The 27,470-nt window shown below is 45.6% G+C and overlaps 1 protein-coding gene across 2 annotated transcripts in view; it reads right to left on the bottom strand.

Annotated features, from left to right (window-relative positions):
* Positions 1 to 7,780: 7,780 nt before the first annotated feature.
* The window catches only part of LOC138673015 (granulocyte-macrophage colony-stimulating factor receptor subunit alpha-like), a 108,869-nt gene continuing 89,179 nt past the window's right edge, over positions 7,781 to 27,470 (bottom strand). The window contains exons 10-11 of one of the 2 annotated variants that reach the window (XM_069761547.1): positions 18,399 to 18,483; positions 7,781 to 7,902 (exon numbers count right to left, since the gene is read on the bottom strand). In XM_069761547.1, coding sequence (XP_069617648.1) covers positions 7,807 to 7,902; positions 18,399 to 18,483 — 181 coding nt within the window. In that variant the 3' untranslated portion in view covers positions 7,781 to 7,806. The remainder of the gene's footprint in view (positions 7,903 to 18,398; positions 18,484 to 27,470) is intronic. The other variant, XM_069761548.1, reaches the window with a different exon arrangement.

Here is a 27,470-nt window from a genome sequence, read left to right as displayed (position 1 = left end):
AGAGGCCATAATTGTGCATAGAAGGTTTTGATTTGAGGTCCATTATATTGTATAGAAGGCTGAGGTGGGTCATCATACTCTGTGCACCATCATAATGTGTGTAGGAATGTGGGGGGACATCATTATGTGTTGTGGGAATGTGGGTGCCATCATATTTGTCATGGGATTGTGAGGGCCATAATATTGTCTGTGGTGAACTGTGGTATAATTCTGTGATGGGATCACTGGGGGCCTCATAATGTAAGTGTGGATTCTGTGGGGACATAATACTGTGTTGGGGAAAACTATGGAGGCAACATGTTTTGCTGTGGGTACTGTGCAGTCATCATATTCTACAGTACGTGTGAGGGGTACTTTGGATTAATGCTCTATGGGGGTATCATGCTGTGTTTGGGGATATTTTTGTTATCATACTTTATAGGAAAGTGAAATTATTATACTGTGTGAGAACTCTAAGGGGCTTGAATAAGAGGAAAATAACTTTGTAACTGCAATACTTGCCCTTCTCACTGTCATATGTCCTTTTATAAAAGTTGTGAGCTATTCTCTTCTGTGACTGACTATGCCCAGTGTCCCCACCTATTCCATCAATTTCTTTATGAAAGTGAAGGTGGGTTCAAAAATAGGACTTCTGCTTGGGGCCCCATGAATTATTTGCGCGCTGCTGCAGACATGTTCCCTTTAAAATAGAATTTTTATACACTCAGAAGCCAAAAATATTCATAATATTGTTTTATAGTGTATACGATAAATGTAGTCATAAACACAAATTGAGGATTCTGATCCTAGATTTACACTCTGATTCTGTATTGAAGTCTGTAAAGATTCCACTACGATTCTGGAGTAATGCAAGTAAATGTGTTTTTATTTGCTATTAACATTGTACGTAAAAAGCAGCGTGGGTTAATGAATACACAACAGATTTTCAGATTTATTTTCAATAACCTGTAATAACCCATAACAACCACAGTGCAATTTTGTTTACTCTTTTACAGCAGTTTCAGGAATTATAGGTGATGTCTGATTGGTTACTATTGACTATCAAAGCCATTTTACATGTTGAACAGCTTTAATAAATGAATTGTGAAACATTTTGCATTTTGCGTTAGAGAAAGTGTTTTGCTGTATTACATAAATATTATTGAAAAAAAAAAACGCTCCAAGCCATGCAGCAAAAGCTAGCTCTGACGATGTGTTTCAATCAGGACCCAGATTATAAAATACGATAGATCCAACTGGAAATTCAAGTAAAAATTCTTGTTTATTTCTTCAGATTTAAAATATAGATAATGGTAAACCACTCAAAAAGTATTGCACAGCATCACACATAAAAAATTCATGGAGTGGCAGCGTTATTCCGACGCGTTTCGACTTGATGTCTTAATCATGGCCATGATTTGTGTGGACTATCTGTACTGTTACCTACACTGGTTGTATGATTTTAATGGATTAATTAAAAGCTAACTCTTTTTACTCTACCTCTGAAGCTGAGCTATTCATCCCTGGAGACCACCTTTTTCCTTTGCCTATTTAAAAAGAAGGTGCTGTGCTTCTTTTCAGCGCAGGAGTAGGAGCAATCAGATGCTGCAGTTTTCGGCTCCTCTGCGGTAACTGCGTGACACTTCAACAGACTCCATTCTCTCTTTTTTTAAAGGCAGAGTTTTTTGATAAAAGCTGAAATGGTTGCTATATGGTTTTATTTTTGTAAACTTTCCAGAACATTATACACCCTAAGGCTATGTTCACATTAGTGTTGTGCGGGGCAGCGTCGGGCACAGCCGCGGCGACGCATGCGTCATGCGACCCTATATTTAACATTGGGGGCGCATGGACATGCGTTTTGTGACGCATGCGTCATTTTGGCGCAACTGTCATGGCGCAGAGGACGCTACATGATGCATTTTTTTCTGCGCCAAAAATCATGCAAAAATGAACGCATGTCACAAAAAGCTGCATGCGTTTTTACATGCGTTGTGCGTTGCGTCGCCGACGCAGCACCGCCCAACGCAAATGTGAACTGTTGTGAATTCTGTGGCTGAGTTCACTTCTGTGGTCACAAGTGGTATTGCAGTCTCTGGGCTTCCTCCCTCAGGTGTTTTGGTGAGCTCGTTGGCTGCCTTGCTATTTAGCTCCACCTGAGTCTGTCTTCCTTGCTCCTTGTCAATGTTCCAGTGTTGGATCTGAGCTACTGCATCTTTCCTTGGGCCTGCTGCTCTGCTAGATAAGTGCTTCTAGTTTGTTTTCTGTTTTTCTGTCCAGCTTGCTATTAACTTTTGCTGGAAGCTCTGAGAAGCAAAGGGGTGCACCGCCGTGCTGTTAGTTCGGCACGGTGGGTCTTTTTTGCCCCTTTGCGTGGTTTTCGTTTTAGGGTTTTTTGTAGACTGCATAGTTCTCTTTGCTATCCTCGCTCTGTCTAGAATATCGGGCCTCACTTTGCTGAATCTATTTCATTCCTACGTTTGTCTTTTCATCTTGCTAACAGTCATTATATGTGGGGGGCTGCCTATTCCTTTGGGGTATTTCTCTGAGGTAAGTCAGGCTTGTATTTCTATCTTCAGGCTAGTCAGCTCCTCAGGCAGTGCCGAGTTGCATAGGTAGTTGATAGGCGCAATCCACTGCTGCTTATAGTTGTGTGAGGATAGATCAGGTACTGCAGTCTACAGAGATTCCACGTCTCAGAGCTCGTCCTATTGTTTTTGGTTATTGCCAGATCTCTGTATGTGCGCTGATTACTGCACGCTGTGTTGCCTGATTGCCAGCCATAACAGTACAAGGAGCCCTCCAATGATTTCCAATAGAGGGAAAAAAGAAATCCTGACATCATTTTTTTTTCTTAGCTCTGTCTTCAGTCTTTTTTTTCCCCTAGACATTAGAGTGCTTCAGGACACAGCTGTGGACATGGATATTCAGGCTCTGTGCTCCTCAATGGATAATCTCGTTGTAAATGTACAAAAGATTCAAGATACTATTGATCAGAAATCGATGCTAGAACCAAGAATTCCGATTCCTGATTTGTTTTTTGGTGACAGAACTAAGTTCCTGAGCTTCAGAAATAATTGTAAGCTATTTTTGGCCTTGAAACCTCATTCTTCTGGTAATCCTATTCAACAGGTTTTGATTATTATTTCTTTTTTGCGCGGCGACCCACAGGACTGGGCGTTTTCTCTTGCACCAGGAGATTCTGCATTGAGTAATGTTGATGCATTTTTCCAGGCGCTGGGATTGCTTTACGATGAGCCTAATTCAGTGGATCAAGCTGAGAAAAATCTGCTGGCTTTATGCCAGGGTCAGGATGATGTAGAGGTATATTGTCAGAAATTTAGGAAATGGTCAGTACTCACTCTGTGGAATGAATCTGCACTAGCGGCTTTGTTCAGAAAGGGTCTCTCTGAAGCTCTTAAGGATGTAATGGTGGGATTTCCTATGCCTGCTGGTTTGAATGAGTCTATGTCCTTGGCCATTCAGATCGGTCGTCGCTTGCGCGAGCGTAAATCTGTGCACCATCTGGCGGTATTGTCTGAGAGTAAGCCTGAGCCTATGCAGTGCGACAGGACTATGACTAAAGTAGAACGGCACGAACACAGACGTCTGAACAGACTGTGTTTCTATTGTGGTGATTCTACTCATGCTATTTCTAATTGTCCTAAACGCACTAGGCGGTTCGATAGCTCTGCCGTTATTGGTACTGTACAGTCCAAATTCCTTTTGTCCATTACCTTAATGTGCTCTTTGTCATCATATTCTGTCATGGCGTTTGTGGATTCAGGCGCTGCCCTGAATCTGATGGATTTGGATTATGCTAAACGTTGTGGATTTTTCTTGGAGCCTTTGCGGTGTCCTATTCCGTTGAGAGGAATTGATGCTACACCTTTGGCCAAGAATAAGCCTCAGTACTGGGCCCAGCTGACCATGTGCATGGCTCCTGCACATCAGGAAGTTATTCGCTTTTTGGTACTGCATAATTTGCATGATGTGGTCGTGTTGGGGTTGCCATGGCTACAAACCCATAATCCAGTATTGGATTGGAACTCTATGTCGGTAACCAGCTGGGGTTGTCAGGGAGTACATGGTGATGTTCCATTTTTGTCTATTTCGTCATCCATTCCTTCTGACATCCCAGAGTTCTTGTCGGACTTTCAGGATGTATTTGAAGAGTCCAAGTCTGATGCCCTACCTCCGCATAGGAATTGTGATTGTGCTATCGATTTGATTCCTGGTAGTAAATTCCCTAAAGGTCGTTTATTTAATTTGTCCGTACCTGAACACACCGCTATGCGCAGTTATGTGAAGGAGTCCCTGGAGAAGGGACATATTCGCCCATCGTCGTCACCATTGGGAGCAGGGTTCTTTTTTGTAGCCAAGAAGGATGGTTCGCTAAGACCGTGTATTGATTACCGCCTTCTTAATAAGATCACTGTTAAGTTTCAGTATCCCTTGCCATTGATTTCTGACTTGTTTGCTCGGATTAAGGGGGCTAGTTGGTTTACTAAGATTGATCTTCGTGGTGCGTATAATCTGGTGAGAATCAGGCAGGGAGATGAATGGAAAACGGCATTTAATACGCCCGAGGGTCATTTTGAGTATCTGGTGATGCCGTTCGGACTTGCCAATGCTCCATCTGTTTTTCAGTCTTTTATGCATGACATTTTCCGTGAGTATCTGGATAAATTCTTGATTGTTTACTTGGATGACATTTTGATCTTCTCAGATGATTGGGAGTCTCATGTGAAGCAAGTCAGAATGGTTTTCCAGGTACTGCGTGCTAATTCCTTGTTCGTGAAGGGATCAAAGTGTCTCTTCGGTGTGCAGAAAGTTTCATTTTTGGGGTTCATCTTTTCCCCTTCTACTATCGAGATGGATCCGGTTAAGGTTCAGGCCATCCAGGATTGGACTCAGCCGACATCTCTAAAAAGTCTGCAGAAATTCCTGGGCTTTGCTAATTTTTATCGTCGCTTCATCTGTAATTTTTCTAGCATTGCCAGACCATTGACCGATTTGACCAAGAAGGGTGCTGATTTGGTTAATTGGTCTTCTGCTGCCGTGGAAGCTTTTCAGGAGTTGAAGCGTCGTTTTTGCTGTGCCCCTGTGTTGTGTCAACCTGATGTTTCTCTTCCGTTCCAGGTCGAGGTTGATGCTTCTGAGATTGGTGCAGGGGCGGTTTTGTCACAAAGAGGTTCTGGTTGCTCAGTGTTCAAACCATGTGCTTTCTTTTCCAGGAAATTTTCTGCTGCTGAGCGTAATTATGATGTGGGCAACCGAGAGTTGCTGGCCATGAAGTGGGCATTCGAGGAGTGGCGTCATTGGCTTGAGGGTGCTAAGCATCGTGTGGTGGTTTTGACTGATCATAAGAACCTTACTTATCTTGAGTCTGCCAAGCGCTTGAATCCTAGACAGGCCCGTTGGTCGTTATTTTTTGCTCGTTTTGATTTTGTGATTTCATACCTTCCGGGCTCTAAAAATGTGAAGGCGGATGCTCTGTCTAGGAGTTTTGTGCCCGACTCTCCGGGGTTATCTGAGCCGGCGAGTATCCTCAAGGAAGGAGTCATTGTGTCTGCCATCTCCCCTGATTTGTGGAGAGTGTTGCAGAAATTTCAGGCTAATAAACCTGATCGTTGTCCGGCCGAGAAACTGTTCGTCCCTGATAGGTGGACTAGTATAGTTATCTCTGAACTTCATTGTTCGGTGCTGGCCGGTCATCCAGGAATCTTTGGTACCAGGGAGTTGGTTGCTAGATCCTTCTGGTGGCCATCTCTGTCACGGGATGTGCGTGCTTTTGTGCAGTCCTGTGGAATTTGTGCTAGGGCTAAGCCCTGCTGTTCACGTGCCAGTGGGTTGCTTTTGCCCTTGCCGGTCCCGAAGAGGCCTTGGACACATATTTCGATGGATTTCATTTCTGACCTTCCCGTTTCTCAAAAAATGTCGGTAATTTGGGTGGTCTGTGATCGCTTTTCTAAAATGGTCCATCTGGTGCCCTTGGTTAAATTGCCTTCCTCCTCTGATTTGGTGCCTTTGTTCTTCCAGCATGTGGTTCGTTTACATGGCATTCCTGAGAATATTGTTTCTGACAGAGGTTCCCAGTTTGTCTCGAGGTTCTGGCGAGCCTTTTGTGGTAGGATGGGCATTGACCTATCTTTTTCCTCGGCCTTCCATCCTCAGACTAATGGCCAGACCGAACGAACTAATCAGACCTTGGAAACATATCTGAGATGTTTTGTTTCCGCTGACCAGGATGATTGGGTGTCATTTTTGCCGTTGGCTGAGTTCGCCCTTAATAATCGGGCCAGCTCGGCTACCTTGGTCTCTCCATTTTTCTGCAATTCTGGGTTCCATCCTCGTTTCTCTTCAGGACAGGTTGAGTCTTCGGACTGTCCTGGTGTGGATTATGTGGTGGACAGGTTGCAGCAGATCTGGACTCAGGCAGTGGACAATTTGACCTTGTCCCAGGAGAAGGCTCAGCTTTTCGCTAATCGCAGACGCCGTGTGGGACCCCGACTTCGTGTTGGGGATCTGGTTTGGTTATCTTCTCGTCATATTCCTATGAAGGTTTCCTCTCCTAAATTTAAACCTCGTTTTATTGGTCCGTATAGGATTTCTGAGATTCTCAATCCGGTGTCTTTTCGTCTGACCCTCCCAGACTCCTTTTCCATACATAATGTATTCCATAGGTCGTTGTTGAGGAGATACGTGGCACCTATGGTTCCATCTGTGGAGCCTCCTGCCCCTGTTTTGGTGGAGGGGGAATTGGAGTATATTGTGGAGAAGATTTTGGATTCTCGTGTCTCTAGACGGAAACTCCAGTATCTGGTCAAATGGAAGGGTTATGCTCAGGAAGATAATTCCTGGGTTTTTGCCTCTGATGTCCATGCCCCAGATCTTGTTCGTGCCTTTCATGTGGCTCATCCTGGTCGGCCTGGGGGTTCTGGTGAGGGTTCGGTGACCCCTCCTCAAGGGGGGGGTACTGTTGTGAATTCTGTGGCTGAGTTCACTTCTGTGGTCACAAGTGGTATTGCAGTCTCTGGGCTTCCTCCCTCAGGTGTTTTGGTGAGCTCGTTGGCTGCCTTGCTATTTAGCTCCACCTGAGTCTGTCTTCCTTGCTCCTTGTCAATGTTCCAGTGTTGGATCTGAGCTACTGCATCTTTCCTTGGGCCTGCTGCTCTGCTAGATAAGTGCTTCTAGTTTGTTTTCTGTTTTTTCTGTCCAGCTTGCTATTAACTTTTGCTGGAAGCTCTGAGAAGCAAAGGGGTGCACCGCCGTGCTGTTAGTTCGGCACGGTGGGTCTTTTTTGCCCCTTTGCGTGGTTTTCGTTTTAGGGTTTTTTGTAGACTGCATAGTTCTCTTTGCTATCCTCGCTCTGTCTAGAATATCGGGCCTCACTTTGCTGAATCTATTTCATTCCTACGTTTGTCTTTTCATCTTGCTAACAGTCATTATATGTGGGGGGCTGCCTATTCCTTTGGGGTATTTCTCTGAGGTAAGTCAGGCTTGTATTTCTATCTTCAGGCTAGTCAGCTCCTCAGGCAGTGCCGAGTTGCATAGGTAGTTGATAGGCGCAATCCACTGCTGCTTATAGTTGTGTGAGGATAGATCAGGTACTGCAGTCTACAGAGATTCCACGTCTCAGAGCTCGTCCTATTGTTTTTGGTTATTGCCAGATCTCTGTATGTGCGCTGATTACTGCACGCTGTGTTGCCTGATTGCCAGCCATAACAGTGAACTTAGCCTAAGAACTGACTTTTTAAAGCAAAATTCCAGTTTATTACCAGTCTTTTTAAATCTCACACACATTTTTAAATTTTTATTCAAGGTTTAAAGATTTTCTGGCATTTCAGTCACATCTGTGCATATAAATTCTTCTTTGTCTTTTTCCATGAATTTGATTTCCATTTCAGACTCTTTTTGCACCTGAAACCAAAGAAGACAGTTTTGGTTACGTGTATAGCACTAACATGCGCTATATGATACGAATTGTTGCAATCGGTAGATAAAACTGTTGAAGTGCTTATAACAACTGTAAGGACTTACACTGTATGTATGGGTTCAATAAATGTTTTTATGGACACAGATTCCCTTATATCTATGTACAGGTTAGACTCTACTGTATAAGATCTTTTCAGACTTGGTTTATACCATGTTCGGTGATACAGTAGATAGCATATACTTGTAAAAAAATTGTTGACTTTCATTATACAATACAAACCATGATGCACATGTGAACAAAGTCTTAGCTCCATAACAAAATATGACCAAATACTATGCTATGATACTGTTACAGTATATCAACTAAAGTGCTATAGCACGTTTGGGTTTATCCCCGAATAGCCATCCAAGAGGGAATTATGCTTCACCAAATACTGTAATCATTGCACAGAAATTTTGTGTTACTGGATTTTCCCCTCAATGTTTCTGATACATGACCAATTGCTCTGTGGGATATTAATGTTGTAGTTCAAAATTCTCTAACAATAGTGAGCTGACTACTGCATTATTTATTTTACAGAGGACATCATGCGATAAAATGGTTCTTGTTAGGCTACGTTCACATTAGCGTTACGCTAATGTGCGTCGCTGTTGCGTCGGCGACGCAGCGGCGACGCGCCCCTATGTTTAACATAGGGGACGCGTGCGTTGTTTTGGTGGCGTTTTTCGCCACGTGCGTCGTTTCCGACGCTAGCGTCGGACACAAGAAAACGCTACATGTAGCATTTTCTGTGCGACCGATTTTCGTCAAAAACGACGCACGCGTCGCAAAACGTGCGCGTTTTTGCGCGCGTTTGCGCACGTTTTTCCGTGCGTCGCCGCTGCGTCGCCGACGCAACGGCGACGCGACGCTAATGTGAACGTAGACTTAATTCTTTTTTTACATCATCTGTTTACACATTAACTGACAAAGATTTCAGAAAAATCAAATGTCAATCGACCACCATCCCATTATTCTCCAGGGCTGATATATTTCAGAACTGCAACCTCCCTGGAGTGCCAAGAAGCACCAGGCTATAGAGCACAAGCTCTAAGACATGGCCAAGGTAAAGAAAGTTTCTTTACCACATTCTGCACAAATCCATATTCTCCAGATTTTTTGTAATTCGCTTCATGATTACTCATCAAAATGGTGGCTGGCTGATGCCTCTTCTTACCACTGCCATGCGTTAAAACACTGGAGAGCTTCATACTAGGCTGTGATTTCTATGAGCAGGTCAGAGATGTCCCTGCACATGCCTTGTTATCAGGGCCGGCGTTAGGGGCAGGCAGACAAGGCAGCTGCCTAGGGCCCCCGCTGCCCTAGGGGCCCCCAGCCAGGGGCGGACACACTGCTGATGGCACTGCTCCAGGGCCCAGCGGTGGAGGGGGGGCCCCTGCAGGCAGGCCCGGTATTATGCAGGATCGGGCCCCTCTCACTCCCTCCTATAATGATGGAACACCCAGTGCGAGGGAGAGAGCGGGGCGCGAAGTGCAGGAGATCAAAAAGGGGGCGTGTCATGCAGGGAGAGACGCTGGCCAATGAACGCTTTCCTTACCTCCCCATGACCAGACTGAGGAGAGTGCTCACTGGTTGCTGTCCTCCTGCATGGCGCGTCCCAATCGTGAGTACCCACCCCTACAGTCAGGTGAGGTGCCCCACCGCACAGCACATAGAGACAACAGTGGAGGAAGAGAGCCTTAGGGGGTCTTCTGCTCCCTCCACTGTTCTGTCCCCGGCAGGCTGCAGCGTCTCCTCACTGTGAAGAGATGGAGGAGGAGGCTCACTGCACGGGACAGCAGGTAGAACCAGGGGGCTGATATCAGTGCTGTCTGCTCTGTGCCCCATCCCCCACAGTGGGGTCTGCAGCCCTCTGCAACTGAACTATGTGACCTCATCCAGGGCTCATCTGATCACCTATACAAGATTAGTATGTGTGTATATATGTGCTTGTATGTATGTATGTGTGTGTGCATCTGTGTGTATGTTTCTATCTGTCTGTATATCTGTGTATGTATGTACGGCATATGTGTGTATGTATGGTATATTTGTATGGCTGTGTGTGTATGCATGTACGGTATGTGTATGTCTATGTGTGTATGTATGTACAGTATCTGTGTGTATCTGTGTATGTGCAATAAATTTCTTTGGATATATGGTATATATGTATGTTTATGTGCATGTACATACAGTATATGTGTATGTATATGTGTGTATGGTATGTGTATACTATGTGTATATACTATATGTGTGTATGTATGGTACATGTATGTGTATCTGTATGTTCGGTGTATATATATATATATATGTACGGTATGTGTATTTGGGTGTATGTATGGTATATGTATGTACGGTATGTGTGTTGTTATGGACCTGGTGGTTAGGAGCACCCGAAAAGACCTGATGGTTAAACTAACAAAAGACAAGCTCTGGGAAGTGGGAGCTCTTCTGACCGCAATCCCTAATACTATCACACACACTAGAATTAGCCGTGGAGCGTTCCTGACTCTCCCTAGACGCCTCTTCACAGCCTAAGAGCTAACTAGCCCTAGAGATAGAAAATAAAGCCTACCTTGCCTCAGAGAAATTCCCCAAAGGTAAAGGAAGCCCCACACATATATTGACTGTGAGTTAAGATGAAAGTCACAAACACAGAAATGAAACAGGTTTCAGCAAAGGGAGGCCAGACTTACTAAACAGACTGAGGATAGGAAAGGTATCTTTGCGGTCAGCACAAAAAACTACAAAAAGACCACGCAGAGTGTGCAAAAAGACCTCCGCACCGACTCACGGTGCGGAGGTGCCACTCTGCATCCCAGAGCTTCCAGCTAGCAGGGCAAAATCATGATAGCAAGCTGGACAAGAAAACAATGAACAAATAATAAACTAGCAGGGACTTAGCTTCTGCTGGAGTAGACAGGTCACCAGAAAGATCCAAGACCGAACTGAACCAGTACAAGAACATTGACAGCTGGCATGGAGTAACGATCTGAGTGGAGTTAAATAGAGCAGCCAGCCAAAGAATAAACTGAGTCACTTGTGGAAGGAACCTCAGAAGCAGCAGCTCCACTCACAGCCACCAGAGGGAGTCCATGGACAGAACTCGCCGAAGTACCATTCATGACCACAGGAGGGAGTTCGATAACAGAATTCACAACAGTGTGTCCTATATGTGTATATAACTATCTGTGTATGTACAGTATATGTGTGTGTATGCATGTAAGGTATGTGTATGTATGTATGGTATATGTATGTGTATCTGTGTGTATGTATGGTATATGTATGTACTGTATTTGTGTGAATGTACGGTATATGCATGTGTGTATGTACGGTATGTGTATTTATGACGGTATATGTATACTTATCTGTGTGCATGTAAGGTATATGTATGTGTTTGCTTATACTGTATTTGTATGTATATCTGTGTGTATGTACGGTGTATGTATGTACGGTATGTGTATACTATATGTGTATATAACTGTATGTGTGTATGCATGTAAGGTATATGTCTGTGTATGTATGTACGGTATGTGTATCTGTGTGTATGTACGGTGTATGTATGTATGTACGGTATGTGTATACTATATGTGTATATAACTATGTGTGTATGCATGTAAGGTATATGTCTGTGTATGTATGTACGGTATGTGTATCTTTGTGTATGTATGGTGTATGTATGTACGGTATGTGTATACCATATGTGTATATAACTGTATGTGTGTATGCATGTAAGGTATATGTCTGTGTATGTATGTACGGTATGTGTATCTGTGTGTATATACGGTGTATGTATGTACGGTATGTGTATACTATATGTGTATATAACTGTATGTGTGTATGCATGTAAGGTATATGTCTGTGTATGTATGTACAGTATGTGTATCTGTGTGTATGTACGGTGTATGTATGTACGCAGCGTCGGACTGGAGCACCTTGGGCCCACCAGAGAAAATCATTCTTGGGGCCCACTATGTAGCTACATAGAAATAGATACAAGACCACCAATTGTGCGGTAAAAAGCCCTAATATCAGGGTATAATATAAGGTAGTTCGTCTTAATAATGTAGCAAGGGTTGGGGTAGCCCCCTCACAGAATATAATGTAGCCCCCCAGGGCCGTATTTAGAGTTTCTGCTGCCCTAGGCACTTTTAGCGCTGCCTCCCCTTTTGGCAGTGACTTTGGCAAGAATCGCTGATGTGAAAGTCGCATTTTGCAGCATATTGGGCAGTTTTTCTGCATCTGCCGCGTAACAGATCACTTACGGCAACACTGCCTTCGGCCTCATTCATTCCCTATGGGATTTGCGGCACTTGCCGTGATCTGGCAAATGTGGTACCATACCTCCCAACTTTTGAAGAAGGGAAGGAGGTATAAAGTTTGCTGCGCGCGTAGTGCGCCGCGGGAAATTTTAGGCCACGCCTCTGACCAGACCCATTTCACAACTAGTCACACCCATATCCACGTCCCAACTTCAGCCATTTAGCACTGCTGATCACACTGTTTTATATACAATAATTATAAGCAAACAAAAATATGGCCACACAGTGCTCCATACTGTATAATGGCCACACATGATGCTCCATACTGTATAATGGCCACACAGTGCTCCATACTGTATAATGGCCACACATGATGCTCAATACTGTATAACGGCCACCACACATGATGCTCCATACTGTATAACGGCCACATGATGCTGCATACTGTATAAGGGCCACACATGATGCTCCATAGTGTATAATGGCCACACATTGCTCCATACTGTATAATGGCCAGACAGTGCTCCATGCTGTATAATGACCACCAACACATAGTGCTCCATAGTGTATAACGGCCACACAGTTCTCCATACTGTATAATGATCCCACATAATGCTCAATACTGTATAGTGACCACAAATGATGCTCCATACTGTATAACGGCCACACATGATGCTCCATACTGTATAATGTCCATTGGCCACACATGATGCTCCATACTGTATAACGGCCACACATGATGCTCAATACTGTATAATGACCCCCCTCCTGTATGCATGGCTCATCTCCCTCCTATACCATATACATAGCTCATATTACCCCCTCCTGTATGCATGACTCATATCTCCCCATGTATGCATGGCTCATATTCCCCACCCCCTATGCATGGCTCATATCCCCCCCCCGTATGAATGGCTCATATTCCGCCCCTGTATGCATGGCTTATATTCCCCCCTGTATGCAAGGCTCATAGTCCGCCCCTGTATGCATGGCTCATATTCCGCCCCTGTATGCATGGCTCATATCCCCCCCCTGTATGAATGGCTCATATTCCGCCCCTGTATGCATGGCTTTTATTCCCCCCTGTATGCAAGGCTCATAGTCCGCCCCTGTATGCATGGCTCATATTCCACCCCTGTATGCATGGCTTATATTCCCCCCTGTATGCATGGCTTATAGTCCGCCCCTGTATGCATGGCTCATAGTCCGCCCCTGTATGCATGGCCCATAGTCCGCCCCTGTATGCATGGCTTATATTCCCCCCTGTATGCATGGCTTGTATTCCCCCCTGTATGCATGGCTTATAGTCCGCCCCTGTATGCATGGCTCATAGTCCGCCCCTGTATGCATGGCCCATAGTCCGCCCCTGTATGCATGGCTTATATTCCCCCCTGTATGCATGGCTTGTATTCCCCCCTGTATGCATGGCTTATAGTCCGCCCCTGTATGCATGGCTCATAGTCCGCCCCTGTATGCATGGCTCATAGTCCGCCCCTGTATGCATGGCTTATATTCCCCCCTGTATGCATGGCTTGTATTCCCCCCTGTATGCATGGCTTATATTCCCCCCTGTATGCATGGCTTATATTCCCCCCTGCATGGCTCCTATTCCCCCCTGCATGGCTTATATTCCCCCCTGTATGCAGGCTTTTCTCTCCGCAACCGCTCCTGCTCGGCGCGCCGGCTTATGTCCTCCTTCATCCCCCCCGTCCCTCATACAGTACTCACCTGTCCCACTGCACGGCCATGCCGACATCACTCGCGCTCTGTCCCGACTCCAGGCGGAGGCGCCGGCGCAGCACCTTCTTCCTGCTTGAGCGTTCATGTGACACCGTTCATTAAAATCATGAATATGCGCATATTCATGATCTTAATGAGCGGTGTCACGTGACCGCTCGTTCAGGACGAGCTGCAGTGCAGACGCCGAGACCATCGCTGGAGCAGGGTGAGTATTCAAGGCGGGCGGCGGCGGCGGGGGTTCTGGAGCGGGGGGAGGCCCTGCCAGCAGGTGTCAGTGCCAGGGCCCACCGGAGGATCCTCCGGTTCCCCGGTGGGCCAGTCCGAGCCTGTATGTACGGTATGTGTATACTATATGTGTATATAACTGTATGTGTGCATGTAAGGTATATGTCTGTGTATGTATGTACGGTATGTGTATCTGTGTGTATGTACGGTGTATGTATGTACAGTATATGCCGGAACAAAAATCATTGTTCTCATCAGCACATCGCCCAGTTAAAACTGCAGATATGCTGCTAAGATGATACTGTATGGGGACAGATTGATTTACTAGTGATCATTCTGTCCCCATCATTATTCCTCAGCCAGTGTAAAGAGGCTGGAAACAATGGGCGAATGACTTCAATATTGTTAATCACACTCCTTTAGTGGCCTTAAATCAGCGCATGTAGCTACAACCACAATGTTTCTGTTTGATGGTGCAATATGTTAGCATTTGGGGCCCCATTTTAAATATTTGCCTAGGGCCCCACTTTGCCTAAAACCGGCCCTGACAATAATTATAAGCAAACAAAAATATGGCCACACAGTGTTCCATACTGTATAATGGCCACACATGATGCTCCATACTGTATAATGGCCACACAGTGCTCCATACTGTATAATGGCCACACATGATGCTCAATACTGTATAACGGCCACCACACATGATGCTCCATACTGTATAACGGCCACATGATGCTGCATACTGTATAAGGGCCACACATGATGCTCCATAGTGTATAATGGCCACACATTGCTCCATACTGTATAATGGCCAGACAGTGCTCCATACTGTATAATGACCACCAACACATAGTGCTCCATAGTGTATAACGGCCACACAGTTCTCCATACTGTATAATGATCCCACATAATGCTCAATACTGTATAGTGACCACAAATGATGCTCCATACTGTATAACGGCCACACATGATGCTCCATACTGTATAATGTCCATTGGCCACACATGATGCTCCATACTGTATAACGGCCACACATGATGCTCAATACTGTATAATGACCCCCCTCCTGTATGCATGGCTCATCTCCCTCCTATCCCATATACATAGCTCATATTACCCCCTCCTGTATGCATGACTCATATCTCCCCATGTATGCATGGCTCATATTCCCCACCCCCTATGCATGGCTCATACCCCCCCCCTGTATGAATGGCTCATATTCCGCCCCTGTATGCATGGCTTATATTCCCCCCTGTATGCAAGGCTCATAGTCCGCCCCTGTATGCATGGCTCATATTCCGCCCCTGTATGCATGGCTCATATCCCCCCCCTGTATGAATGGCTCATATTCCGCCCCTGTATGCATGGCTTATATTCCCCCCTGTATGCAAGGCTCATAGTCCGCCCCTGTATGCATGGCTCATATTCCACCCCTGTATGCATGGCTTATATTCCCCCCTGTATGCATGGCTTATAGTCCGCCCCTGTATGCATGGCTCATAGTCCGCCCCTGTATGCATAGCTCATAGTCCGCCCCTGTATGCATGGCTTATATTCCCCCCTGTATGCATGGCTTGTATTCCCCCCTGTATGCATGGCTTATAGTCCGCCCCTGTATGCATGGCTCATAGTCCGCCCCTGTATGCATGGCTCATAGTCCGCCCCTGTATGCATGGCTTATATTCCCCCCTGTATGCATGGCTTGTAATCCCCCCTGTATGCATGGCTTGTAATCCCCCCTGTATGCATGGCTTATATTCCCCCCTGTATGCATGGCTTATATTCCCCCCTGTATGCATGGCTTATATTCCCCCCTGCATGGCTCATATTCCCCCCTGCATGGCTTATATTCCCCCCTGTATGCAGGCTTTTCTCTCCGCAACCGCTCCTGCTCGGCGCGCCGGCTTATGTCCTCCTTCATCCCCCCCGTCCCTCATACAGTACTCACCTGTCCCACTGCACGGCCGTGCCGACATCCCTCGCGCTCTGTCCCGACTCCAGGCGGCGGCGCCGGCGCAGCACCTTCTTCCTGCTTGAGCGGTCATGTGACACCGTTCATTAAAATCATGAATATGCGCATATTCATGATCTTAATGAGCGGTGTCACGTGACCGCTCGTTCAGGATGAGCTGCAGTGCAGACGCCGAGACCATCGCTGAAGCAGGGTGAGTATTCAAGGCGGGCGGCGGCGGCGGGGGTTCTGGAGCGGGGGGAGGCCCTGCCAGCAGGTGTCAGTACCAGGGCCCACCGGAGGATCCTCCGGTTCCCCGGTGGGCCAGTCCGAGCCTGTATGTACGGTATGTGTATACTATATGTGTATATAACTGTATGTGTGCATGTAAGGTATATGTCTGTGTATGTATGTACGGTATGTGTATCTGTGTGTATGTACGGTGTATGTATGTACAGTATATGCCGGAACAAAAATCATTGTTCTCATCAGCACATCGCCCAGTTAAAACTGCAGATATGCTGCTAAGATGATACTGTACGGGGACAGATTGATTTACTAGTGATCATTCTGTCCCCATCATTATTCCTCAGCCAGTGTAAAGAGGCTGGAAACAAGCGGCGAATGACTTCAATATTGTTAATCACACTCGTTTAGTGGCCTTAAATCAGCGCATGTAGCTACAACCACAATGTTTCTGTTTGATGGTGCAATATGTTAGCATTTGGGGCCCCATTTTAAATATTTGCCTAGGGCCCCACTTTGCCTAAAACCGGCCCTGCTTGTTATGAGCAGAAATTTGCTGTTCCTTAGGATGCGCATTCTAGGGCAGGACTTCTGTCCGCCACTATGCCTGATGAGACGTTTTAGTATATACAGTATGCGTTGAAAGGTTGGGTGTTGTGATTATGTCATGAGATGCTATGTGATCTTATCATGGGTACTCCAGGCTGGATCTCCTGGTCTATGACTGGGCTTGGGACGTCTTTGCTCATGCATGTTGTAAAGTTGAGGTGATGGTTTGACTTCATGACATGTGTCGTAACTCGTGACCTTACAATGTACTCTCTAGGCAAGGAATTCCAGCCATAACAAGGCACTACACATCCCTGCACAAGCAAAAGAACGTCAAAGGCCTAGTCATGTCCAGAAGATCCAGCATAGCTTAAAGATGCCTGGAGATTCAGTGCATGGTGGTGGTAAGAAGAGGTGGCGTTTACCATATGGTGGACAGTGAGCAGCGAAGTTGGGACACGAGTTAAGTATTGTTTCATTTTTTTTCTACTTTTTTACGTTTATTATGTACTTGGATCTCACCGAATCCCAAAACATAATAAAGTAAATTCAATTGTCAGAGAATACATTCTAATAATAGTAAATTGAATCTCTATTACCGTATTTTTCGGACTACAAGACGCACTTTTTCCCCCCCAAAAAAGGGGGGAAAATTGGGGGTGCATCTAATAGTCGCAATGCAGGCTTACCATGGCGGCAGAGGTGCGGGGATGAGGAAGCGCAGTAAGCGGGGTCCCTTTCTCCGGTGAGGTGATGCAGCAGCCCGGTAAGCAGCAGAACCGGGTGAATCCTGTTGTTATCGGTGGGGGCGGCCTGATGAAGAGGAAAATGGCCGACGCGATCTCCATCTGCGTACGCGCGGCCTCCCGCGGCCATTTTCCTGAAGCCCCGGGAAGCAGAGCGCTTCATCTGCGCACGCGCGGCTTCAGGAAGATGGCCGACCCCACCGATAACAACAGGATTCACCCGACTCTGCTGCTTACCGGGCTGCTGCTTCACCTCACCGGGGAAAGGGACCCCTCTCACGCCATACCTCTCACTGCGCCTCCTCATCCCAGCACCTCCTCATCCCAGCACCTCCTCATCCCAGCACCTCCTCATCTCAGCACCTCTGCTGATAATCACTGCTGCAACCCTCCCATGGACACCAGGCCGTGGCATCGCCCACCTAAGCAGGAAGAGACCCTGCTCAGGTGCACGCCACACCGCATCACCCCACCTCTGCCGACACCATGCCTCCTGTGACCCTGCTCTGCCACCGCCAGCCCTCAGGTAAGATACTGTACATTCGGACAATAAGACGGACCCCCATCTTATAAAAAATCTTTTTTTCTGCAATTTTCACCCCAAATTTGGGGTGCGTCTTATGGTCTGGTGCGTCTTATAGTCCGAAATATCACTGTACTTCAAAAGAAAAAATATAGTATAATGTTAAAAGCAACCAAATTTGAAATGGTTCAAATCTACCCACTGATTTTCCATTTTGCTGAACTTGATCAAACAATTTCATTGATGGTCTAGGAACTTGCGGAAACAGTTTCTTCCATATTTTGAACCTTAAAGACAAGCAGAACTATATTGAATACTTTTGATATGACTTAGATCGGTCTCTCATAAATTTAGTCAATCAAATTGCAAATACTTATATTCAAACAATGGATCGTAGGTTTATATCAGCTTTTTTTATATGCAAGTCATGCTCTTACTTTCACTGCAATTAGTGCCATCTATAAGAAGCTAAGTAAATGCAGTGTCACCATTAATTCTGTTAAATAAATTGTGATGGAAAATACATTACACATATAGAGGATAACGAAAAAATAAACACTACTTAAATGAATAAAAGTACACCATCAGAAAGAACAGTGTCTGTCGATAAATCTGGGAAACATCATGGTTTTTGTAATAAACCCAAAATCTCAATTCAAGTCTGAACAGTCTTAAATTCTGGGTTAGTTTTTAAACAGTGATTTGTTTAAAAGGTCTCTTTAAAGGGACTCTGTCAAGAGGAATTTCTTCATAAATTAAGCCCCATCATGTCTGCATTTTTGATTCAGCCATCGTCTGCCTTTAACAGTTTTCCGAACTTTTATATGCTGCTATCAACCTCTGACAGTGGCATCTAACATGCTCTGGCAGGGGGCGTGCCATTCCACGAGCACATCAATGCACCCATGACGTGATTGAGGGATGCTGATGGGTTGCCATGACAGCTGGGGGTCTACAGAAGACCACCGTGCTTGTCATGGGTACGTCAGAAGCTGCAGACAGTCGCACTGCATCTATCTGCAGAAGATCTCTGCATTTGGCTTTGCAGACACCTTCTTAACCCTTCTGACTCTTGTGGAAACCTTTCTTTAGCTCTAATTGACACACCTGGACCTGGGTATTTATAGGCTCCTGGCAAATACAAAAAGGTGGGGGAAGACAGCTCTGGACGATGTTACTTCATCCGGCAAGGTGCTGCAACAGATGGTGAGCTGATGTTTTCCCCATTATTTTCCCTTCATTGTTTATAGACTCCCAGCCAGCTGAGAATTGCCAGTGATATTTCCCTTTCCCCCTGTTGAGGCTTGGAGCTATAGCAGTAGGCTATCTTTCTCTTTAGTGTTGCTGAAGGACTTCTGTGTTACATCTCTGAGTGTACTCAAGATGAGTGATCCCCTTGTTCATCTATCCCAGCTGTATTTAGTGGTAGTGGAGATTGACTAGTGCAACCCCGTCTTTCCCTAGGTAGGGTTTATTGCCAGGGATTAGGTTCCTGCTCGGGGATTGGTGCAGAACCTATGCAGGGATGTTTAGGACAGACAAGGTGACTTTAGATCTGCCTAGGGGTCTCCACTCCTCCCTTCCCTAGCGATGGGCTCCCTTCCCCTCATCCCTTCGTGTTGCACTTAGTCTTTCCTACACTGTGTGTGACATTGTCATGACGATTCTTCTGTGAAAGCTAGCGTTTGGCTGGTGCAGATAGGAGATCATGATTTTCACTGTACATGGCAGTCTCTGGCACTGTTATGTATAGTACAAGCGATCAGGTGATCTCAGCTTTAAGTCCAATAAGGGGACTAATAAATACAGTAAAAAGTGAAAACATTTTTTTGAAAATATGAAAAAACAGTTCAACTCATCCCCCTTTTGCCTCAAAAGTACACATATTTGATATCGATGAACTCATAAACATCTGAACTATGAAAATATAAAATACGGTAAACTAATCCGATTAGTTAATGGGCACCGCATCATTGCATTAAAATTGAATAAGAACTTATCAAAACATTGTATCTACCCCAAAATAGTATCAGTAAATCATCCACTCAGGGTTGATAGCCCCTCTGCCTTTGGATCGGAAACCCTGCGCCATGGTGAGCTGATGTTATCATGATGACACACGGGTCACCAGACTGTTGTGAGTTCTGTTTTTGGGCTCCCTCTGGTGGTTACTGATGGTACTGGGTGACTTGTGTTCTCTGCGGTCTCTGGTGTCCACCTGTTCCATCAGGTTATGGGAGTTTCCTATTTAACCTGGCTTTTTTGTCATTTCCTCGCCGGCTATCAATGTAATCAGCGTGTCTTTTTACCTCTGCTCCCTGCGTCTGTTATCTTCAGGACAAGCTAAGTTTTGATTTTCCTGTTCCACGTTTTGCTTAATTTTTGTCTTAGTCCAGCTTGCAGAGATGTGATTCCTTGCTGCTGGTTGCTCTAGTGGGCTGAAATTACTCCTCATGTTCCATGAGTTGGCACATGAGTTCAAGTAATTTCAGGATGGTTTTTTGAAGGGTTTTTCGCTGACCGCGCAGTTCACTTTTGTATCCTCTGCTATCTAGCTTTAGCGGGCCTCATTTTTGCTGATTCTATTTTCATAACTACGTATGTGCTTTCCTCTCATTTCACCGTTATTACATGTGGGGGGCTGCTATTTCTGTGGGGTGTTTCTCTGGAGGCAAGTGAGGTCTGTGTTTCTTCTTATAGGGGAAGTTAATCCTTCGGCTGGCGCGAGACGTCTAGGAATCATCGTAGGCACGTTCCCCGGCTACTGCTAGTTGTGTGTTTAGGTTCAGGATCGCGGTCAGCTCAGGTTCCATCACCCTAGAGCTTGTTTTGTTTTTGTGCTTGTCCTTTTGTGATCCCCTGCCATTGGGATCATGACAGTATAGCCGGCCAGAAAAAATTGGTCATCGTTTTGGCTGAAGTAGGAGGAAAAGTAGTCTGAGGAAGTTTTTTTTTTTTTTTTTCTCCTCCTCAGTGTTTGCTGCCTAGCCTTAATTGCAGCTTGACTGCTTCTTTCCTCCTCTTAATCCTTGAATGGCTCTGACCTCAGCTGTTTATCATGGACGTCCAGAGTTTGGCTTCCAGCCTGAATAATCTTGCTGCTAAGGTTCAAAATATACAAGATTTTGTTGTACATACGCCTATGTCTGAACCTAGAATTCCTGTCCCAGAGTTTTTTTCTGGAGATAGATCTAGTTTTCTGAATTTTAGGAACAATTGCAAGTTGTTTCTTTCCTTGAAATCTCGCTCCTCTGGAGACCTGTTGTGAATTCTGTGGCTGAATTCACTCCTGTGGTCACAAGTGGTACTGCAGCTTCTGAGCTTCCTCCCTCAGGTGTTCTGGTGAGCTCGTTAACTGCTTCATTACTTAACTCCGCCTGATGCTGCTATCCTTGCTCCTTGTCAATGTTTCAGTGTTGGATCTGAGCTTCTCCTGATTGTTCCTGTGACCAGCTGCTCTGTATAGCTAAGTGCTTTTTGCTTTTTTGTTGCTTTTTTTCTGTCCAGCTTGTCTTTTGTTTTGCTGGAAGCTCTGAGACGCAAAGGGTGTACCGCCGTGCCGTTAGTTCGGCACGGTGGTTTTTTTTGCCCCCTTTGCGTGGTTTTGCTTTAGGGTTTTTTGTAGACTGCAAAGTTCGCTTTACTGTCCTCGCTCTGTCCTAGAATATCGGGCCCCACTTTGCTGAATCTATTTCATCCCTACGTTTTGTCTTTTCATCTTACTCACAGTCATTATATGTGGGGGGCTGCCTTTTCCTTTGGGGAATTTCTCTGGGGCAAGTCAGGCCTATTTTTCTATCTTCAGGCTAGCTAGTTTCTTAGGCTGTGCCGAGTTGCCTAGGTAGTTGTTAGGCGCAATCCACAGCCGCTTTTAGTTGTGTTTAGGATAGGATCAGGTGTGCAGTCTACAGAGTTTCCACGTCTCAGAGCTCGTTCTTGTATTTTTGGGTATTTGTCAGATCACTGTGTGCGCTCTGATCGCTAAGCACACTGTGTTTCTGGATTGCCTTCATAACACCTGTCATTAGCAAACATAACAGTACAAGGAGCCAAAACTAATTATTCTCAATAGAGGGAAAGAAAAAGTTCTGACATCATTTTTTTTTTTTTTTCTGCTCTTTGTTCATTTTTTTTTCCCCCTAGACATTTGGGTGATTCTGGACACAGGTGTGGACATGGATATTCAGGGTCTGTGCTCTTCAATGGATAATCTCGTTATAAATGTACAAAAAATTCAAGATACTATTGATCAGAAATCTATGTTAGAACCAAGAATTCCTATTCCTGATTTGTTTTTTGGAGATAGAACTAAGTTTCTAAGTTTCAAAAATAATTGTAAGCTATTTCTGGCCTTGAAACCTCATTCTTCTGGTAATCCTATTCAACAGGATTTGATTATTATTTCTTTTTTGCGCGGCGACCCTCAAAACTGGGGATTTTCTCTTGCGCCAGGAGACCCTGCATTGAGTAGTGTCGATGCGTTTTTCCTGGCGCTCGGATTGCTGTACGATGAGCCTACTTCAGTGGATCAGGCTGAGAAAAATTTGCTGGCTTTGTGCCAGGGTCAGGATGATATAGAAGTATATTGTCAGAAATTTAGGAAATGGTCAGTACTCACTCAGTGGAATGAATCTGCGCTGGCAGCTTTGTTCAGAAAGGGTCTCTCTGAGGCTCTTAAGGATGTCATGGTGGGATTTCCTATGCCTGCTGGTTTGAATGAGTCGTTGTCTTTGGCCATTCAGATCGGTCGACGCTTGCGCGAGCGTAAATCTGTGCACCATTTGGCGGTACTGCCTGAGGTTAAACCTGAGCCTATGCAGTGCGATAGGACTATGACTAGAGTTGAACGGCAGGAATACAGACGTCTGAATGGTCTGTGTTTCTACTGTGGTGATTCCACTCATGCTATTTCTGATTGTCCTAAGCGCACTAAGCGGTCCGCTAGGTCTGCCGTCATTGGTACTGTACAGTCCAAATTCCTTCTGTCCATTACCTTGATATGCTCTTTGTCGTCGTTTTCTGTCATGGCGTTTGTGGATTCGGGCGCTGCCCTGAATCTGATGGATTTGGATTATGCTAAACGTTGTGGGTTTTTCTTGGAGCCTTTGCGGTGTCCTATTCCATTGAGAGGAATTGATGCTACACCTTTGGCCAAGAATAAACCTCAATACTGGGCCCAGCTGACCATGTGCATGGCTCCTGCACATCAGGAAGTTATTCGCTTTCTGGTGTTGCATAATCTGCATGATGTGGTCGTGTTGGGGTTGCCATGGCTACAAACCCATAATCCAGTATTGGATTGGAATTCCATGTCGGTATCCAGCTGGGGTTGTCAGGGGGTACATGGTGATGTTCCATTTTTGTCGATTTCGTCATCCACCCCTTCTGAGGTCCCAGAGTTCTTGTCTGATTATCAGGATGTATTTGAAGAGCCCAAGTCCGATGCTCTACCTCCGCATAGGGATTGTGATTGTGCTATCAATTTGATTCCTGGTAGTAAATTCCCTAAAGGTCGATTATTTAATTTATCCGTGCCCGAACACGCCGCTATGCGCAGTTATGTGAAGGAATCCCTGGAGAAGGGACATATTCGCCCATCGTCATCACCACTGGGAGCAGGGTTCTTCTTTGTAGCCAAGAAGGATGGTTCGCTGAGACCGTGTATTGATTACCGCCTTCTTAATAAGATCACTGTTAAATTTCAGTATCCCTTGCCATTGTTATCTGACTTGTTTGCTCGGATTAAGGGGGCTAGTTGGTTCACTAAGATAGATCTTCGTGGTGCGTATAATCTGGTGAGAATCAGGCAAGGAGATGAATGGAAAACTGCATTCAATACGCCCGAGGGTCATTTTGAGTATCTAGTGATGCCGTTCGGACTTGCCAATGCTCCATCTGTGTTTCAGTCTTTTATGCATGACATCTTCCGTGAGTATCTGGATAAATTCCTGATTGTTTACTTGGATGACATTTTGATCTTCTCAGATGATTGGGAGTCTCATGTGAAGCAGGTCAGAATGGTTTTTCAGGTCCTGCGTGCTAACTCTTTGTTTGTGAAGGGATCAAAGTGTCTCTTCGGTGTGCAGAAAGTTTCATTTTTGGGGTTCATCTTTACCCCTTCTACTATCGAGATGGATCCAGTTAAGGTCCAAGCCATCCAGGATTGGATTCAGCCGACATCTCTGAAAAGTCTGCAAAAGTTCCTGGGCTTTGCTAATTTTTATCGTCGCTTCATCTGTAATTTTTCTAGCATTGCCAAACCATTGACCGATTTGACCAAGAAGGGTGCTGATTTGGTTAATTGGTCTTCTGCTGCTGTGGAAGCTTTTCAGGAGTTGAAGCGTCGTTTTTGTTCTGCCCCTGTGTTGTGTCAGCCAGATGTTTCTCTTCCGTTCCAGGTCGAGGTTGATGCTTCTGAGATTGGAGCAGGGGCGGTTTTGTCACAGAGAGGTTCTGATTGCTCAGTGATGAAACCATGTGCTTTCTTTTCCAGGAAGTTTTCGCCCGCTGAGCGTAATTATGATGTGGGCAATCGAGAGTTGCTGGCCATGAAGTGGGCATTCGAGGAGTGGCATCATTGGCTTGAAGGAGCTAAGCATCGCGTGGTGGTATTGACTGATCATAAGAACTTGACTTATCTCGAGTCTGCCAAGCGCTTGAATCCTAGACAGGCCCGTTGGTCGTTATTTTTTGCCCGCTTCGACTTTGTGATTTCGTACCTTCCGGGCTCTAAAAATGTGAAGGCGGATGCTCTGTCTAGGAGTTTTGTGCCCGACTCTCCGGGTTTATCTGAGCCAGCGGGTATCCTCAAGGAAGGAGTCATTGTGTCTGCCATCTCCCCTGATTTGCGGCGGGTGCTGCAAAAATTTCAGGCGAATAAACCTGATCGTTGTCCAGCAGAGAAACTGTTCGTCCCTGATAGGTGGACTAATAAACTTATCTCTGAACTTCATTGTTCGGTGTTGGCTGGTCATCCTGGAATCTTTGGTACCAGAGAGTTAGTGGCTAGATCCTTCTGGTGGCCATCTCTGTCACGGGATGTACGTACTTTTGTGCAGTCCTGTGGGATTTGTGCTAGGGCTAAGCCCTGCTGTTCTCGTGCCAGTGGGTTGCTTTTGCCCTTGCCGGTCCCAAAGAGGCCTTGGACACATATTTCGATGGATTTCATTTCTGACCTTCCCGTTTCTCAAAAGATGTCAGTCATTTGGGTGGTCTGTGATCGCTTTTCTAAAATGGTCCATCTGGTGCCCTTGGCTAAATTGCCTTCCTCCTCTGATTTGGTACCTTTGTTCTTTCAGCATGTGGTTCGGTTGCATGGCATTCCTGAGAATATTGTTTCTGACAGAGGTTCCCAGTTTGTTTCAAGGTTTTGGCGAGCCTTTTGTGGTAGGATGGGCATTGACCTATCCTTTTCCTCGGCTTTCCATCCTCAGACTAATGGCCAGACCGAACGAACCAATCAGACCTTGGAAACATATCTGAAATGTTTTGTTTCTGCAGACCAGGATGATTGGGTGTCCTTTTTGCCGTTGGCTGAGTTCGCCCTTAATAATCGGGCCAGCTCGGCTACCTTGGTTTCTCCATTTTTTTGCAATTCTGGGTTCCATCCTTGTTTCTCTTCAGGACAGGTTGAGTCTTCGGACTGTCCTGGTGTGGATTCTGTGGTGGATAGGTTGCAGCAGATCTGGACTCAGGTAGTGGACAATTTGATATTGTCCCAGGAGAAAGCTCAACTTTTCGCTAATCGCAGACGCCATGTGGGTCCCCGACTTCGTGTTGGGGATCTGGTTTGGTTATCTTCTCGTCATATTCCTATGAAGGTTTCCTCTCCTAAATTTAAACCTCGTTTTATTGGTCCGTATAGGATTTCTGAGGTTCTCAATCCTGTGTCTTTTCGTTTGACCCTCCCAGACTCCTTTTCCATACATAATGTATTCCATAGGTCGTTGTTGCCGAGATACGTGGCACCTATGGTTCCATCTGTTGAGCCTCCTGCCCCGGTTTTGGTGGAGGGGGAATTGGAGTATATTGTGGAGAAGATTTTGGATTCTCGTGTTTCTAGACGGAAACTCCAGTATCTGGTTAAATGGAAGGGTTATGCTCAGGAAGATAATTCATGGGTTTTTGCCTCTGATGTTCATGCTTCCGATCTTGTTCGTGCCTTTCATGCGGCTCATCCTGGTCGGCCTGGGGGCTCTGGTGAGGGTTCGGTGACCCCTCCTCAAGGGGGGGTACTGTTGTGAATTCTGTGGCTGAATTCACTCCTGTGGTCACAAGTGGTACTGCAGCTTCTGAGCTTCCTCCCTTAGGTGTTCTGGTGCGCTCGTTAACTGCTTCATTACTTAACTCTGCCTGATGCTGCTATCCTTGCTCCTTGTCAATGTTTCAGTGTTGGATCTGAGCTTCTCCTGATTGTTCCTGTGACCAGCTGCTCTGTATAGCTAAGTGCTTTTTGCTTTTTTGTTGCTTTTTTTCTGTCCAGCTTGTCTTTTGTTTTGCTGGAAGCTCTGAGACGCAAAGGGTGTACCGCCGTGCCGTTAGTTCGGCACGGTGGTTTTTTTTGCCCCCTTTGCGTGGTTTTGCTTTAGGGTTTTTTGTAGACTGCAAAGTTCGCTTTACTGTCCTCGCTCTGTCCTAGAATATCGGGCCCCACTTTGCTGAATCTATTTCATCCCTACGTTTTGTCTTTTCATCTTACTCACAGTCATTATATGTGGGGGGCTGCCTTTTCCTTTGGGGAATTTCTCTGGGGCAAGTCAGGCCTATTTTTCTATCTTCAGGCTAGCTAGTTTCTTAGGCTGTGCCGAGTTGCCTAGGTAGTTGTTAGGCGCAATCCACAGCCGCTTTTAGTTGTGTTTAGGATAGGATCAGGTGTGCAGTCTACAGAGTTTCCACGTCTCAGAGCTCGTTCTTGTATTTTTGGGTATTTGTCAGATCACTGTGTGCGCTCTGATCGCTAAGCACACTGTGTTTCTGGATTGCCTTCATAACACCTGTCATTAGCAAACATAACAGAGACCCTGCTCAGCAGGTCAAGATTGTTATATCTTTCCTGCGGGGTGACCCTCAGAATTGGGCATTTGCATTGGCACCAGGGGATCCTGCGTTGCTCAATGTGGATGCGTTTTTTCTGGCATTGGGTTTGCTCTATGAGGAACCTAACCTAGAGATTCAGGCTGAAAAAGCTTTATTGGCTCTCTCTCAGGGGCAAGATGAAGCAGAAATATATTGTCAGAAATTTCGGAAGTGGTCGGTGCTTTCTCAGTGGAATGAG

Source organism: Ranitomeya imitator, chromosome 3, assembly GCF_032444005.1.
Source record: "Ranitomeya imitator isolate aRanImi1 chromosome 3, aRanImi1.pri, whole genome shotgun sequence".
NCBI lineage: Eukaryota > Metazoa > Chordata > Amphibia > Anura > Dendrobatidae > Ranitomeya > Ranitomeya imitator.
Note: the sequence above shows the minus strand (reverse complement) of the source record. Positions and strands in the feature narration are given on the sequence as shown.